General features: G+C 43.2%; 1 protein-coding gene across 4 annotated transcripts in view; it reads right to left on the minus strand.

Moving 5' to 3' along the window:
* VIT (vitrin) overlaps positions 1 to 17,315 on the minus strand; it is a 127,339-nt gene that overhangs the window by 51,204 nt on the left and 58,820 nt on the right. For all 4 annotated transcript variants that reach the window (XM_028831766.2, XM_001107688.5, XM_015112102.3 and 1 more), the window contains exons 5-6: positions 10,239 to 10,372; positions 6,187 to 6,264 (exon numbers count right to left, since the gene is read on the minus strand). In XM_028831766.2, the coding sequence (XP_028687599.2) occupies positions 6,187 to 6,264; positions 10,239 to 10,372 (212 nt within the window). The remainder of the gene's footprint in view (positions 1 to 6,186; positions 6,265 to 10,238; positions 10,373 to 17,315) is intronic.

Here is a 17,315-nt window from a genome sequence, read left to right on the forward strand (position 1 = left end):
ATCTCCCTCTGCCTTCCTTTTACAAAGATGCCAGTGATTGCATTTAGAGCCCACCTGGGGGATCCAGAATAACCACCCCACCACCATCTCAGGATCCTTAATTTAATCACAGTAGCAAAGCCTCCCCACATTTTTTCTATAAAAGGAAACATTCAATGGTTCCAGGAATTAGGACATGGATATCTTTTCAAGGGCGTTTTTCAGCTTACCACAGCATCCTAGCTCTGTCCTTAACTCTGCTTAGGGTTGATACATTTTTGTTACACAGCACAGCAGAACAAGGAGATAACATCTGAAATAAGAAGGTGCTTCTGTGTCGGTGGGAACCATCCACCTTCCCCTTTGACGTTGTATAACATCCAGGAAAGTAGTGCCAGAATCATAGTCCTGGACAAGTGATGCAGACAAATGTGTGGTAGGGTGTTTAGACCCACCGCCAACACCAGCACCTGCTCATTTCCCCACCCTGACTCTGCCGTCTTCTGTAGGGATCACAGCACTGATTTAAGAGAGCAGGTCAGCAAATGGTAGTCCTGGAATCGGGCTGGAATTCAGCCATTCGGTCTGCTCTTGCAGGCATTAGCTGGTCAAGGTAGGAAGCCGATCTTTCAATTGCCTTGTTTCTTGCTAAGTTGGTCACCTTTAAATCTGCCCGTAGCTTGTGCCAGGCAAATCACTAAAGAGCTGGCAGCATCCTCCTTCAAGCCATCCTCAGGCAAAACTGAATCTGCCTGATTCATGACATTTCCATTATTTTAAAGAGTTTGAGCTTTCATAACAAGTACTAGGGAAGTTTCTAATTTCTCCAAAGTACTTCTCTGTCTTACCCTCTGGTAAATGCTACCAGGCATTAATGCCTCTTTAGGGAGATGCAGGCCCAGGTTTGACCTACTTCATCTAGGGAAAAGCCATTTAACAAATCCACTTGTATATTTTATGAAATAGGGTGTAATTAATAATTTGGAAAGAAACATACATAAACTGAAAAGCTATTTTACTTGTAAATTTTTCATGCAGTTGCAACGTACTAAAAATAAAACTTCTACTTGCAAATAGTGAATACTTTTTGCCACCTAAAACTTATTATATATTGAAAATCTGAGTTATCTTTTTGTCACACCATTGGCTAATCCCATGGCTGCTGACTATCTCAGTTTGCCTTTGCTAAAATTGATTTGCTAGAGAAAGGCTCAAGATCCTGAGGGCAGTCTTTGTACCACTTGCTTATAATGCAAATGCTTTCAAGTGGTCATAAATTCAACTAACAGTCCTGGGCTTCCACCAGCTTCTGTGGGCTGTTGTTTTTGCCTGCTCTCCTTTATGGATTAGAACTGTCTTTAAGAGGGAAGATACATGCCTGTAACCCCAGCAGTTTGGGAGGCCGAGGTGGGCGGATCACCTGAGGTCAGGAGTTTGAGACCAGCCTGGCCAGGAGAAACCCCGTCTCTACTAAAAATAGAAAATTAGCCGGAGGTGGTGGCACATGCCTGTAATCCCAGCTACTCCAGAGGCTGAGGCGGGAGAATGGCTTGAACCCGGGAGGCGGAGGTTGCGGTGAGCCGAGATCGTGCCATTGCACTGCAGCCTGAGCAACAAGAGCGAAACTCCGTCTCAAAATAAATAAATAAATAAATATTAAAGGTAAGATAGAGAAAAATTATTCCTCCTATCCTAATTGCTCCCAATTCCTCACTGAACATAATGCTCTTGATTTGATCCAAGGTGCATTCTTCATGGAACCAAGTTCTTTTTGAGCCTTTCGGAAAAAAACTAGTAAAATAGTTTCTTCGTGCAATCTCAGCTACATGGAGGGTTGATCTCTTTTCAAAGATTTTTATGGGAAAACATTTCAAAACTTCCCTTAAAGGCTACACATATTTCTCATGTGGGCGTGGTTGGAAGAGCTCCAGGCAGCCACCTTCTCAAACGTAGCAGGCAGTGCCACACAGCTCCCCCACACCTGGCTCATCGTTAGAACCACACTGGAGGTGTTACAATGCAGGTTCCAGGGCCCTGGTCGCAGAGATTCTGACTCACTGGACCCAGAGTGGGCCGTGGAATTCTGATTTGTGAACCACAGCGAGGGACTCAGCCGACAGCCAGGGAAGGCAGAGGGGTTTTTCCCACGCCAGCTTCAGCAGCCTCTAACCAAGATTTACTTTCCCTTCTCTTGCTGTGATACTAGGAATGTGCCTTCCTAGTTTTTTATAAACTTCTACAAACCAACACGTACCTGGTTTTATTTAGCTCAAGGCTCTAGCCAGAAAGCAGCTGCCTGCCTAATGGTTACTAACTGCCAGGGCAGTGGGGGCACGGTGGTGGTTTTAAACAGCATTTAAATCTCAGGGAATGCCTGTTCTCAGTGTGAGTTGTACAGGGCAAATCAAAGTGCCTTCTATTTTTTGAGGAGTATAATTTCCCATGGTAGAAGGTTATCATGCTTTTGGGGGTCATCCTGGCCTGATTAACCTGTTAATTCATATTCTCAGACAGACGGGGCACCTTTTATAGGGGCATGCCGAGACCTCAACAGTTGCTCACCCTTCATCTTCTCTGCTTCCCCCAATGACTAAAGGAATTTTGTCGTTTAAGGAAGACGAAGGGGACCACTCCTTTCATTGTACTCATTGAAATTTTCTGAGTTCATGAAAACTTACTCCTAAGTAAGACTAAGGACTTAGGACTTGGGGACTAAGACCTTACAAAGTGAGGTTCTTCTATTCCCAAGAATCTCTTTTATGTTGGAATGCTCGTAGTTTAGCTCAGGGTCTTGCACGTAGGAGATGCTCACTCAATGTAAATATCGAATGAATAAACAAAATGAAGAAGTAAATAATTTTTCAGACTCTGACCATCGTAGATAATCTAGTAACAAGGAGATGATAGTAATGTCTAGTGATACTGACATCAAAAGTTTAAATGGTTTGGTAAAGGGGACAAGTGACATCAGCAATGCTTGGCTCTTGCTAGTTTATACATTTCACAGAAAGCACCCTCGGCCACCCGTACTCCTTGTGGATGTCAATGACTCAGGCATCTGGAACAAGTGCTTGCTGGGGGTGAATGGTGCTTGGGGTAAATAGACAGTTTTAGAAATTGTCTCTGCTGTGGAGAATGTACAGACCAAGTAGACCTTTATTATCTGAGTTATCATTTGGCTATAGTTTCTCTTCCCAACACTCTTTTCCCTGCTACTTTCCCTGCTTTAAGGTGATACCGAGTTTGCATACTTTTTGGGCTGCTTAGAACTATGGCCTTGGTGAGTTACTAAACCTCTCTCAAGGTCAGCTTTCTTATCTGAAAAGGGAAGATACTGGCACTCTGCCTCGGGGTTACTGTAGTGCAGGTGTGTGGCACAGAGAAAGTACTGGACAGACGACTACAGTCACAGGAGGTTATGTGGCCCTTCCTGCTTCCAGATACAGGCCCAAAGCTGTAGCCAGAAGAGCATGAGTACTCCTTTCTTTTTTTTTTCTTTTTTTTTTTTTTTTGAGATGGAGTCTCACTCTGTCACCCAGGCCGGAGTGCAGTGGCACGATCTTGGCTCACTGCAACGTCCACCTCTGGGGTTCAAGCAATTCTCCTGCCTTAGCCTCCTGAGTAGCTGGGACTATAGGCGCCCACCACCACGCCTGGCTAATTTTTTGTATTTTTAGTAGAGATGGGGTTTCACTGTGTTAGCCAGGATGGTCTCCATCTGACCTCATCATCTGCCTGCCTCAGCCTCCCAAAGTGCTGGGATTACAGGTGTGAGCCACTGCGCCCGGCTACAAGCACCCCTTTCCAGAGAGATGCCACGAACTTCCCACAGGTGAGGCCTTTCCAGTAGAACCTGCACAACACCCCCGACACCCCCATCCCAGGCCAGTGGACAGAGAGAAAGGACCTGAAGAACGGGAGGGGTCAGAAGCCACCTTTTAGGGAGTGCTGTGTTCAGAGTCAGAAGATATTTCCTCCCTTCCTTCACACTTTGTCATACCCAAGCCAAATGAAGGTGCTTGAAGAGAGTCATTCGTCAAGATTGTGGGGACCTGCCAGGAGGGCAGGTGGGCATCTTATTTCCCACCAATCTTTCTGCAGACCCATCATAGGCGTGCAATCCAGCAACAGAGCTTGCAGAGTTTTAGGGGTGTATTCCGGGAGTCTAGAAGTGCCCTTCCACTCAGGGTAAAAATAGGGGTGCTTGACATGTGGTCCCTGAAGTTGGGGGCTTTATGTGAACCTGGGGACTGTTTCTGCCCTAGGGATCTCTGAGAGGGGGAGGGGTGCAGCGGGAGTGGCTCAGGACAGCAGGGTTCATGCAGCAAAATGCCGGGAGGAAGGTGACCTCACCCCATCCCAGTTCTCCGACCCCGGAGACAGCCAAAGAGAAGCCTGGCTGTTCCCATGGCTCTGTGTGAAGGGGCTGCCCCCGGGGGCTGCTGGAACCAGGCATCAGTATCTACCTTGGAGAAAGGAGTGGGGGCACAGATTTCTGGCCCAACAAGAGGGTGCCAGGATGAAACTAAACACTGTCTCCTTGCCTTTGATATCCACACACATCACCTACCCAGGAATCGGTCTTGCATCTGGCTCTGCAGAGCCACAGGGTCAGATGAAACAACAGAGATGCCAGCCACTTAAGGAGACCTGTCACCCATTCTTCATCTCTGTGCTCAGGTCAAAAGAGGACAAGCGATATCTCAGAAATGGCCCACGAGGCACCAGACCCACTGCCACTTCACGGGTGGTGGTGGGGAACAGCTCTATCCTTGCAACTAAACAAACAGGACTAGACCACTGGATCCATTGAAAAGTCATTAGAGATAGAGCTGGAGCAGTAATTAAGAGAAAAGACCAAAAAAAAAAATTTTCTTATTTGTATACTAAGGCTCCTCAAATCAGGAAAATCAGAAATCCATATATATACTATTAGCATAAGAAAATCTAGAATGGGCCAGGCACAGTGGTTCATGCCTGTAATCCCAGCATTTTGGAAGGCCGAGGCGGGCAGATCATGAGGTCAAGAGATCAAGATCATCCTGGCCAACATGGTGAAACCCCGTCCCTACTAAAAATACAAATATTAGCCAGGCATGGTGGTGGGCGCCTCTAGTCACAGCTACTCGGGAGGCTGAGGTAGGAGAATCGCTTGAACCTGGGAGGTGGAAGTTGCAGTGAGCTGAGATCGCGCCACTGCACTCCAGCCTGGCAACAGAGCGAGACTCTGTCTCAAAAAAAAGAAAAAAAGAAAAAAGAAAAAACAATAAAATCTAGAATGATGGTTTAGAGAGGGGTTTCTGTTTGATGGAGGGTAATTTACTTAACTTCTCTGTGTTGCATTTTCCTCAACCAGAGCAATAGTATAGGCCAAAGTGGTCTACGGTGATTAAACGCAATGATCAGGTAAAATTCTTGGAATGATGCCTGGCATACAGCAAATGCTCAATAAGTGCAAAGATCTACTGCTATTCTTAAACCATGTTCACCTTAAGTACATGAATAGAACCCGAACTATCAGGCTCATAATGTATTAGCTAGCCCATCAAGTTTCTGGAAGCAATGCAAAATCCCATTATAAAGCGACTCACAGTTTCTCTTTGTGTGGGAAATCAGAACACCTCTGGAGACACAATAATGCATAGTACAGTTCTTGATTTAACACAGAAACCTGGAAAATGGTATTTCCCTGGCCTGAGGTCTACCAATACCCTCTTTTGTGGTTCACATGGAAGCTGAGTTGGCACAGCCCTGTGGCAGTGTATTTTTGGCCTGGGTTATTTGGATTAGCAGCTTGCTGTTATCACATAAACCACCTCGTTCTCTTTGCTTCTCTTCATTTCATACCTAAGTAGATACAGCCTTTTTCCTTTTAGCTGCCAGGAAGCATTTCTGGACAGAATGTCATGCCATTTTCTAAAGTAACAATACAATAAAACTCAAGGCAACAGTCAATCTGAATGAAAATGACACAAATATAGAGACACAATCTCGGAATTGCAAAAACAAAAAATAAAGCTTTCACTCTTCAGCCCCAGCCATCTGATCTCACTGATTTCTGTGCCCATGTTCCCGGCATCTGTTAAAATATTGCCAGAACCAGTGGAGCTTGACTGGTTAAGATGTTAATTTCTCCACTATCTCCCAAAACACATCGCGCGTTTATGGACTCAGAAGGTTTAGATTCAATCACACGTGAGCACTTGCCTGCTTGGGCAGCTGGACTTTTGGATGATGAGTATGTAAGAGCTGATGGGTAGGTTACACCCTTTTTGGGTTTACTTTCTGCAAAAAAGAAAAAAAAAAACGAGATTTATTTCTAGAGCTAGAGGTTTTAGATGGTTCTGTACTAAGTTGATTCCCTCCTTTCAATTTATCTCTCTTCAGTTCAAGAAAATCAGTCTCCCTCATGCTGAATTGTTGATTACGAGAATGTCAAGTGGCATTTTGTTCTCCTGTATAGCATGTGTTTTATTACTATTAGAATGGAAGCAACCAAATCTTCATGACTCAGAGTTGCTTAACATCAGCAATCCCTCTTTCACCTGGGAAGATGTGACATGGAAGTGAAGGTTTTCATCTGTGTGGCTTCGAATGTTTAATTATATCAGGAGGTGAACGGGAAAACCTTCCACATGCTCTCCTTTGAGATGATGGAGTGCTCCGGTCATAGGCTGGCTACCTCTCACTTTCACAGACCCTGTGGGATTCATTTGAATTTCATAGCAGCAGAAAAACCTAAAAGTAGGTAAATATAGGTCAACCTTGAAAATAACCATGTGTTGCTCACCCAGGGGGAGACACGGTAGCTACCAGGCAAGGAGGAGGAATGGTAATGTCTATTACGGAAAAAAATAAGCATAAAAAAATTACCAAAGTCGTCTTCTTTCCATAAAAGGATGCCTGAAATTCCACCATATGGGCTTTGTTCCATAAGTATGTGAGAGTGCCACTGGAATATAGTAAGCCCCCTGAAGGCAAGTCATTTGTCTGACTTGGTAACTGTTGAATTTTCAGAGCTCAGAGCAGTTTTTTCCTGGCATGAAGTAGTTGCTTGAGAAGTATTTATTCAGCGGGGGAATATCTCAAAGCTTACATCTCTGTTAAAATTAAAATACCTTGGTAGTGGTACTACCTATTAGCCAATATTACATCTGGTAATGAAAGCATTTCTTCTCCCATCCCATTTTACAGGATGTGAAGATGGTAAGCAGTGTTGCACGGAGAACCTAGGTGGGTGAAGGAGGATCTAGGGCACTATCTGGCCAACCATCCTACTGGCCCAGGGACTGTAGGGTCATGAAGCAGAAAGAATAACAGGATCTCAGAAAGAACCTGGGATTAGGAGTAAGACAATCTAGGTTTCTGTTTCTATTTTACCTTTCATTAACTGCCCCAACCTTTGAGGCTCTTGTGTTTTCATTCAGAAAACAGGAATAATGACATGGCCCTAATAACTACACGAAGTTGTAGACATCTAATGGAAAAAAAAAAATGTTAAAATGTTTTGGAACACGCCGGGCGCGGTGGCTCAAGCCTGTAATCCCAGCACTTTGGGAGGCCGAGGCGGGCGGATCACGAGGTCAGGAGATCGAGACCATCCTGGCTAACACGGTGAAACCCCGTCTCTACTAAAAATACAAAAAGAAATTAGCCGGGCGTGGTGGCGGGCGCCTGTAGTCCCAGCTACTCCGGAGGCTGAGGCAGGAGAATGGCGTGAACCCGGGAGGCGGAGCTTGCAGTGAGCCGAGATCGCGCCACTGCACTCCAGTCTGGGCGACAGAGCGAGACTCCGTCTCAAAAAAAATAAAAAAATAAATAAAATAAAATAAAATAAAATAAAATGTTTTGGAACTATATATCTCCATAGAGATGCAAAAATGTATTCTGGTGTTACCTGTAAGTGCCACGTGTTTGGGCTTACTTGCGTTACTTCACCTCATTAAAATCACCTGGGGAACAGGACTTGGCATTTCCAAGTCCTCCACCAATGTCGAGGCCAGCTCCAAATGACAATGATTGAGGTTATTTTAGGCCCAGGGAGGGCCCCATGGCTGTGGACCACACTATCTGCAGAAAGAAGACACCTTCTCTCTCTGTTATTGAAGAGACACCTTCTCTCTCTATTTATTGATCTAAAACCTGATATTTTTTTTTCTGTTTCTATTCAGAAGGAAAAGAAGCATGAGCTCAGTTCCCTGAAATGTGGATCAAAGAATAAAAGGGAAGTATTAGGGGGTCCCTCACTGACATTTCATGTCCCTGGACTGTGTAAAGATCATGCGGACTGTAAATGTACATCTCCTCTTTCGCTCCCCCTCTTACCCACCAAAGTGAACTAGTTAAGGAGCTCAGGGATATATGAAACTTAGAAATAAAAACCTAGAGAAAGATCATGGCGGCACCTGAGCCTTCAGAAGAGGCTTCGGACATGATGCAGTTAAACTTGCTGGCCATGAACCTCTGAATTATGGGAAGCATTCCTTGGCTGCCGGTCAGTTATCAATCCTTATGCTGCAGTGAGCTCCTAACTCATCCATTCAAGAGAGGCTTCCGAGCCATTGCAGAAGCACAATGTTTATTATCATGGGCAAAAAGTATTTTCGGTTAAATGTCACTAGGTCGAATGAGGGGAGATGGAAGTCGAGATTTACAGGGAATAATATCAGCAGATTGATTTTCACTTAAAAAGCCCAAAACATCTCTACTGCCACAGAATTAATTTTTCTTTCAAACCTCTGTTGAGATTCTTGGATTGCAGACTGAGCACTTAAGGCTGAAATGCTCTTATTCAGCCAGGATCTACTTGGTGAACACCTATGTGGAGATTATATTTCTCTCTATCTCAACGTATTTGCATTTTAGACATTAGCATTTTTATATGGCTCCTGTTGTAAATTTTTTGTTACAAGGCAAAAACCCCGCAGTACTGCAGTTGATCCCCTTCCACTATCTGACAAAGAAATCAGTCTAATTTGAACTGTGGGTGTGTAGAATTTGGCAGGCAAAAGGAAACAGGGATGGCTCAAGTTGAGAAGAATAGTGAAAGGTCTATTTGTTGCCCTGCTATGACTGTAATCAGTGGAGGACAGCAGGGGCTTGAGGCAAGGGATGCCTAGCAGTGCTAGAAAACCACCCGGAATGGAAGACCTACTATCTTATGAAACATTTCTCTCTTCCCGGTTCAGTTGGTTTACTATAAGTGGCTCCTTCTCAGGACAGTCCCAAGGTGCCTAATTTTGTTGGGAGGCCAGGAAATTGGCTACAATCTAGTTTAAAATCCCATGGAACCTCCTCAGAGAAAATGGGAGATTCAGGTCTGGAGTAGGGTAAGTATAAGGTGAGCAAAGAACATTGTGTTGTACTCAGGTACTACCGTGAACACGTCAAAAGCTTGAAGGGCTCCCACTGGGCAATCTTGGAAAATAAGAGCACCAAAAAGAAAAATAAAGATAATAGATGATAACATGATATTATATTTTTGGAAACAATCTATGAGTCCGTAGTCCACTTAAAAATAATAGGTGCAGAGGGGGAAGGAAACTCTTCTGTATATAAGAACACTAGCTAATAAATGTGGAAGGAATAACAGAATTAGAAGAAATTATGATTTTGCAATTACTAATGTAATACTTGCTACAGTGAGGATCAGCAATGGATGTTAAAATCATTGGGTGAAATTTGTTGAGGAACAAGCTACTCCAGCATGTTAAAGCATCATCCTACAGATGCTTATTAATTACAAGGTATCTTTGCCATGGAGAGATATGCTAAAGTATCAAATGAATCAAACTTAGCATCACCAACAATGGAACAGACTGCCATTATATGCCTCTTGATATGGCCATTGTGTATGACACAACGGATATGCTGTGACAATATCTATCTATCCACTTGCCAGAAAACTCAAGGAATAAGGTTCTAGACATGAGGCACATTTGGCATAACTAAAGGACTGGTTTAAAAACCCAAGCTATTAAATGTAATTAAGGTAATTAAAAATCTGATTGGACTTACAGATAGCTGCAGTGTAATTAAAACAAGCAATTGGAGCCTTTTAGTATTTTCAGACTTGACTTTGTGGTGATTTATCATGTAATTCTAATTTATTGTATCATGATTCTAATTATCAGAAAAACAAATGCTTCAGATTTTTATGAAATGAGGCGGGCCATAAACAAAAACCAACAGCACAATGAAAAGAAGCACATTTCATCTTGTGGTAGGTTTAGCAGCGTTTCTCCACTGTGCGGTCATACCTAAGACGATAAAGGATTCTCTCCATCGTGGTAGGGATAACGATTGGACACCGTTGGAATAACTCCCTTTGTAACCAGACAGTCCAGCAACCTTCCGAACAAGTATTTTCCCTCCTGAATTATCAAGCACACCACTATGAAGAGAAAAAATAATTTTTGAGGAAAGAAGAGAAATATTTGTTGATGTGATCAACAGACAAGCAAACCAGTTGCCATGCTTATTTGGACATAGGAAAGCAGCGAGATTGAGCAAAGTTTACCTTGACATGAAGCCCAACCCACAAGAATGGTGCCTCTACCACCAGGCCCAGCATCTGAGCTCCAGGTTGAATGTCCTTCTCTTTCTTCTTACAGGAGCTGATGGTTCTGTCAGTCAGGAATTTCTTTTTGCCACCATGCCTCAAATATCTTTTCCTTGGTTTTCTCATTCCCACTAGCTCTTTTAAGTGAAGCCTCTTTCTTGACAGTTTGCAATTTGGTTTTGGGATGGCGCGGAATGAATTTAGTTACTTCAAAGGGTGATATAAAATGATGAAAAGTAAACACTCCTTTTATTTTGGGTCAGGGAGGAAAGGTGTGCAGCTAAGTTAAACTCATTAAAAAAAAGCATCCTCCATTGACTGAAAATTGTTTCTTTAATTTCCAGGATTTTGCGAGGTTTTAGAGCCTGATGGGATGCTGACTGACATATGAATGCCTTTCCTTTGATGTTAGGCAGAGTCTCCATCTGGTTGCTAAATTGCACTTTTACGTTGTCATTTCTTGCCCCAGAGCCGAACATGCATGGCTCCTTTGGGTATCCGTAATTTATAGGACCCGGGAGATGTTGATTTCTCCCCATCAACACCCTTCCTTCCCTCCAGGAGTGAGAGTTGCCATTTCCTGCCCTCCCACCTTCCTGATGAGTCAACAACATTCAACCCTCAACCTCCCAATGGCCTGGAAGGAAAGAAAGTGGTAATAATACTCGACATGTAAAGCACTTAATTGCTTTACAACTGTTCTTACATGTGGGGTCCCACTGGGTTCTCCCAGCAAACTTGAGTTTTGGAGTGGAGGGAATGCTGTTATTCCCATTCATTCCATAGAAACAGGCTGTGTGAGGTTGCATGACTCACCTGGGATTTTCTAACTAGTAAATTGCAAGAGGGATTTGAACCCAGGTTGAACTGACCTTAAGTCCTCAGTTTGTCCCTCTTGCTCCCATCTACCCCTCAAGGGTTCAAAGCACAGGCACCTCCCGAGACCAACTCCTCCTCACTTGCTCTCTTCTCTCAGGGCTCTCTGTGATTGAGTTCCCTCACATGTCTCCATGGCAAGCAGGCTGGTTTCAGCCATTCCCACGGCTCTGACGATGCTGCTGTTTCACCCCAGAAGACCTGGTTCCCTCTGCCTGATCAGGCCTGTGCTGCTGTCAAAGGGCAGTGAGTTCCCAATTTCTCCTTCCCCACAGATTCTGACATGACTTTGCTACCTCCTTCCCTCCTTAGAATCTCATTCTCACAACTTAAATTCTGATTTTGTTCCGTCATGTACTATTTCCTAAAAATTTCTGGAGTTTGTCTCCCAACGAAATGCAAATATTTCTTATGGAAAGGACAGCATTTTATGTTTCCACGTAAGAAGGTGCCACAGACAGCTGCTTTTGAGAGCCAATTTTTTTTTCTTCAACTTTTAAGGTCAGGGGTACGTGTGCCAGATGTGCAGGTTTGTTACATAAATAAACATGTGCCATGGTGTTTTTGCTGCACAGATTGTCCCATCACCTGGGTATTCGGCCCAGCATCCATTAGCTATTCTTCCTGATGCTCTCCCTCCTCCCACCCCCAACTCTGACAGGCCCCAGTATGTGTTGTTCCCCAACTCATATGTCCGTGTGTTCTCATCAGCAGCTCCCACATATAAGTGAGAACATGTGGTGTTTGGTTTTCTGTTCCTGTGTTAGTTTGCTGAGGATAATGGTTTCCAATTTAATCCATGTCCCTGCAAAGGACACGATCTCATTCCTTGCATGGCTGCATAGTATTCTATGGTATATATGTACCATATTTTCTTTATCCAGTTTCTCATTGATGGGCATTTCGGCTGATTCCATGTTTTTGCTATTGTGAATACTGCTGCAATGAACATACACATGCATATATCTTTATAATAGTATTTATATAATCTATTAATAATATAGTATCTATATAATATATTTGTATTCCTTTGGGTATATACCCAGTAATGGGATTGCTGGGTCAAATGGTATTTCTGCCTCTAGGTCTTGCAGAATTGCCACACTGTTTTCCACAATGGTTGAACTAACATACCCTCTGTGAAAGCCAATTCTTATGCTTTCAGGATTGGGTGAGCTCGTTGGCTTGACATTGGTAGCTTGCAATTAACAAGCCAAGCCCATCTCCTCCCTGCATTAGAGAGCTCGTTGTTAAACATTTACCGGCACGCCACTGATTCAGACTGAAAATTCTAATTATTAAATAAATTTTTAAAAATGACCCAGTGCAGGCCAGGTGTGGCAGCTCACACCTGTAGTCCCAGCACTTTGGGAGGCCGAGGCAGGTGGATCACAAGGTCAAGAGATCAAGACCATCCTGGCTAACACGGTGAAACCCTGTCTCTACTAAAAACACCACCTCATCATTTGTATCACTCAGATGTAGGCACTTCATAGATACTCTCTGGAAAAGCAAATCCAGTTCCATTTCCTTGCATTCCTCAGGTGCCCTGCATGGTGCCGAGCATGGCCTTGATATTCACCTCCTCCCTGATTCCGGTGCCAGGGGACTGGGATAACTGAGGGTCAGTTCCTTGGCTCAGCGAGAAGGGATAGTTCGCCACTAGACCAGGTGTCGAATGGCTGCTGTTCTGAGGGTGGGCACTGGTCAGAGATCAGTGTGAAGAGTGTCCTGCGTGGAGCTGGTCTTTTCATTGTACCTTCTCAGAGAAATCTCTCCTCTCCCCTGCACTTGGGCCCGCTTTAAACATAAGAGTTAGTTTAGGATAATCCTGAGCCAAAATAGGATGCCTCAAATATGTTCATTATCCCTCTGGTTTGAAGGAATTAAGGGATTTTCTTGTACTAAGACTTCTGAGCATGATATAGAATATGAACATTAAACCCTTGAATGCAAATTAATCTGAGTTTCTAAACCAAAGTATACCGTCTCCAGTCTCCCACTTCTGACTGTTGGGACTCTGGCAGGACAATAGCTTTAGGTCCCCAATGTACTTTCTGCTCATGTTGTCTGTATCTTAAATCCTGCCTTCTGAAAACAGAGTTGCACTGTTTGTGAAAAACAAAACGGATAGCTTCCAAAATTCCTATCTGTTTCCCCTTAAGACTTGTATTTATCCTCCCTGTGAATAGTGGTAACTCTTTCCAAATAGATTTTCCACTTGATCAGTCACTGGTCCGGGAACTCACAGTGGCACTCAGTTGCTCAAGCAGCAAATCTTGTTTTTTGCAAAACAAGCAAATCAAGCTCTTCTCTTCTGCCCCTCTCCCCTCATTTATATTTTTCCCACCAAGTTCCTACACTCTAACCCAAATGCTGGAATTATAGAGCCTTGGTCCTGTCAATGCCCTTCTTATTTTCTCCACAGGGCACATCCTTCCACTATAAAGCGTTTACCAACTTTCACTACTGTAAAGTCTACACCCTGCTTGAGTCCTCACTTTGTACACTAAGCAGTGCTGGGACTCCCCAGTTCTTACGTAAATATATCACCCGGGCTCCGGGCTGGAAGTAAGGAGGCATGAGTTTTAATCCTCAATGTGGACCTAACTAGGAATTTATTTATTTATTTTGAGACAGGGTCTCACTCTGTCACCCAGGCTGGAGTACAGTGGCACGATCTCAGCTCACTGCAACCTCCGCCTTCTGGGTTTAAGCGATTCTTGTGCCTCAGCCTCCTGACTAGCTGGGATTATAGGTGCCCACCACCACACCTGGCTGATTTTCATATTTTTAGTAGAGACAGGGTTTCACCATGTTGGCCAGGTTGGTCTTGAACTCCTGACCTCAGGTGATCTGCTCCCCTTGGCCTCCCAGAGTGTTGGGATTACAGGCATAAGGCACCTCACCTGGCTAAATTTTTTTGTATATAGTAGAGATGGGGTTTTGCCATATTGGCCAGGCTGGTTTTGAACTCCTGACCTTGGGTGATCAGCCCGCCTTGGCCTCCCAAAGTGCTGGGATTACAGGCATGAGCCACCATGCCTGGCCCTAACTAGGAATTTAATTAGCTTTTGGATGCCTCAGTTTCTTATATAACAAATGAGGATATAACAACAGTCTCATAATGGTGAGATGCTGTTAGAAGGAGAGAATCATAGTGCAAAAGATTGCATATTATTTTATTATTATTTTTTTGAGACAGAGTCTTGTTCTGTCACCCAGGCTGGAGTGCAATAGCATGATCTTGGCTCACCACAACCTCTGCCTCCCAGGTTCAAGTGATTCTCCTGCCTCAGCCTCCCAAGTAGCTGGGATTACATGCGTGCACCACCATGCCCAGCTAATTTTTGTATTTTTAGTAGAGATGGGGTTTGACCATGTTGGCCAGGCTGGTCCTGAATTCTTGACCTCATGATCCGCCCATCTCAGCCTCCCAAAGTGCTGGGATTACAGGCATGAGCCACCGCACCCATTAATTTAAATTAAATTAAATAATTTAAATTAAATCAAATAATTTAAATTAAATTATTTAACTTAAATAACATTAAAATACATGTTATTTTAATGTCATCTTTGGTGAGGTCAAATTTACTCTTGTGGCTCTATACTGCCTCGGAAATATGGAAGTGCAACAGAGACCCAGCAAGCGCCAGAGGAAGCAAGAACAAATCATCTAGGATCAAAATTGAAAATACACAGGCAACCTTAAGACAGGCTCACCCTTTGCAGCAGATGTCACTTTCTACACAGACACTGGAGTGTGTACAAAGACACAGACTGGAGAGGGCTGATGGTGCTGTGAGCTGGAAGTATGTGTGGGAGGCATGCATGGGTGTGCAAACACTTGTGCGTGTAGATTTGTATAACTTTTCCCTTTTAGTATGAAATTGATTTCAGGGTGAAAGCAAAATATTTTTATTTCATAGTCTGAAGTTATGAAATAGCATTCAGTGATTTTTATTCCATAGTCTGGAGTTATGGAACAGCTTTTGGTGTCGTTTTTCTTTAATGTTTTACTACTTATCCTTAATAGAGCTTTTGTAGTCCCATTCCCATTGAAAAACCAGTTTGCTCCTCGCCTCTCTGCAGTAATGGGGAAAAGATTAGTATAGCCAGTGAAATCTACTAGTAACTTCTTAAACTTTATTTTGTGCATAGTTTTTGTCTTACTGCTCCTTCAAATTTCAGAGTCTCCTAACTAGAAACCTTGAAATAGAATGAATTTTATATATTTTCACTCCCTTGCAGAGGTACAACTGAACAATCAACCCACTTACGAGAAAATAAGAAAAGGAAAAAGATAGCAGAAGTCTGAATAATTCAGAAACTTTATCCAGCATCCAGTAGCCAAGTGCTGACTCCCGAGTCACATCTCAAAGCTGTCCTGGGCAGCAGTTAGGAGTACAGGTGCTACAGTCAGCTGGACTTGGGTTTGAGTCCCCACTATGATACTTTTTAATAGCATGGCTTTAGAAAAGTGATTCAACCTATCTTCTTCTTTAAGATGTGCGTATGAGTACTAGAAACTGCATAGAGGAATTATTGTCAGGATTACATAATAAAAAGAAGGTAAAGTGCTTGGCACATACATGCTAGTCTTAATTCCAAAGATATTAAGTAAGCATGCATTTATCTATGTTTTGACTATAAACTTAAGCAAGAGTGGTATGAGGATTCTGTTATGGTATCTTCATTTAGGTAGTGACTTAGTCCAAAGCATGCCATGACTCCTGTCTTCTGTGCTAGATCCCAGACGAACAGCTGACCAAGTGGTAATACCTGTCACCCTTCTCCACTTTCTCCGTCCTCATTTTTCTCCAATCCATCATCATAGCTGTGATATTTCTTCCTCCAAACTTTTGGGCCTTCCTTGGTAACATCTCCATAATTTCCTTGCTCAGCACATACGGGTGGAAAAAATGAGTTTATATCATCAAGAACTTCAGATTCCTTGTCATGAACATGAAAGAGTAAAATTCTCTTCCTATCCCCATCAAAGCATAAAGAGAAGTCAGTTGTCCTTTTTTATGGAGTGCTATGATGAAAGATGCAGGACCATGCATGACTTCCAGGTCATCCCTCCACAGTAAGGTCAACAGAGAAAACACAGGATGCTCAGTTAAGTTTGTACATTTTTCAGGGAGGGGGACAAGATGACTGACTACACAGCTGGGAAGTGCTTCTCTCACAGAAAAACCAAATATCAAGTAAACCATCACACTCTGAACAGATGTTTTGAGAGAAAACACTGAAAGTCAACAGAGAGGCAATGCAGACACAGAGGTGAAAAAAGGAGGAAGCCAGCAATCTTGCACGAAGGTGCTGAGTGCCAGGACCAGCTCTTAGTCCTGAACAGGACCTGAGGAAGATGTGAGTGAAGAAGCTGTGGGGCAAGGAAGCTCAGCGAGATTCAGAAGAAAGTTGAAATCCAACCCAAGGAAGCCAATAAAACGATCCAAGACTTGAAAGACTACATAGCCATTTTAAGAAAGAACCAAACTGAACTTCTGGGATTGAAAAATTTACTACAGCAATTTCATGATACATTGGGAAGCATTAACAACAGAATAGACTAAGCTGAGGAAAGAATCGCCAAGCTTGAAGACCAGTTCTTTGAATCAATGCAGTCAGACAAAAATAAAGAAAAAAGAATTGAAGAAATGAAGAAAACCTCTGAGAAATAAGGAATTACGTAAAGTGACCAACCAAATGAGGCTATGACTCCTTGGCCTTCCTGAGAGAGAAGGAGAGAGAGTTAGCAACTTAGAAAAGATATTTGAGGATATATAGTTCACGAAAATTCCCCCAATCTCACTGGAGAGGTCAACATGCAAATTCGAGAACTTCAGCAAATCTCTGTGAGTGAGATACTATACAAGATGACCATTCTCAAGAT

This window comes from Macaca mulatta, chromosome 13 (assembly GCF_049350105.2).
Source record: "Macaca mulatta isolate MMU2019108-1 chromosome 13, T2T-MMU8v2.0, whole genome shotgun sequence".
NCBI lineage: Eukaryota > Metazoa > Chordata > Mammalia > Primates > Cercopithecidae > Macaca > Macaca mulatta.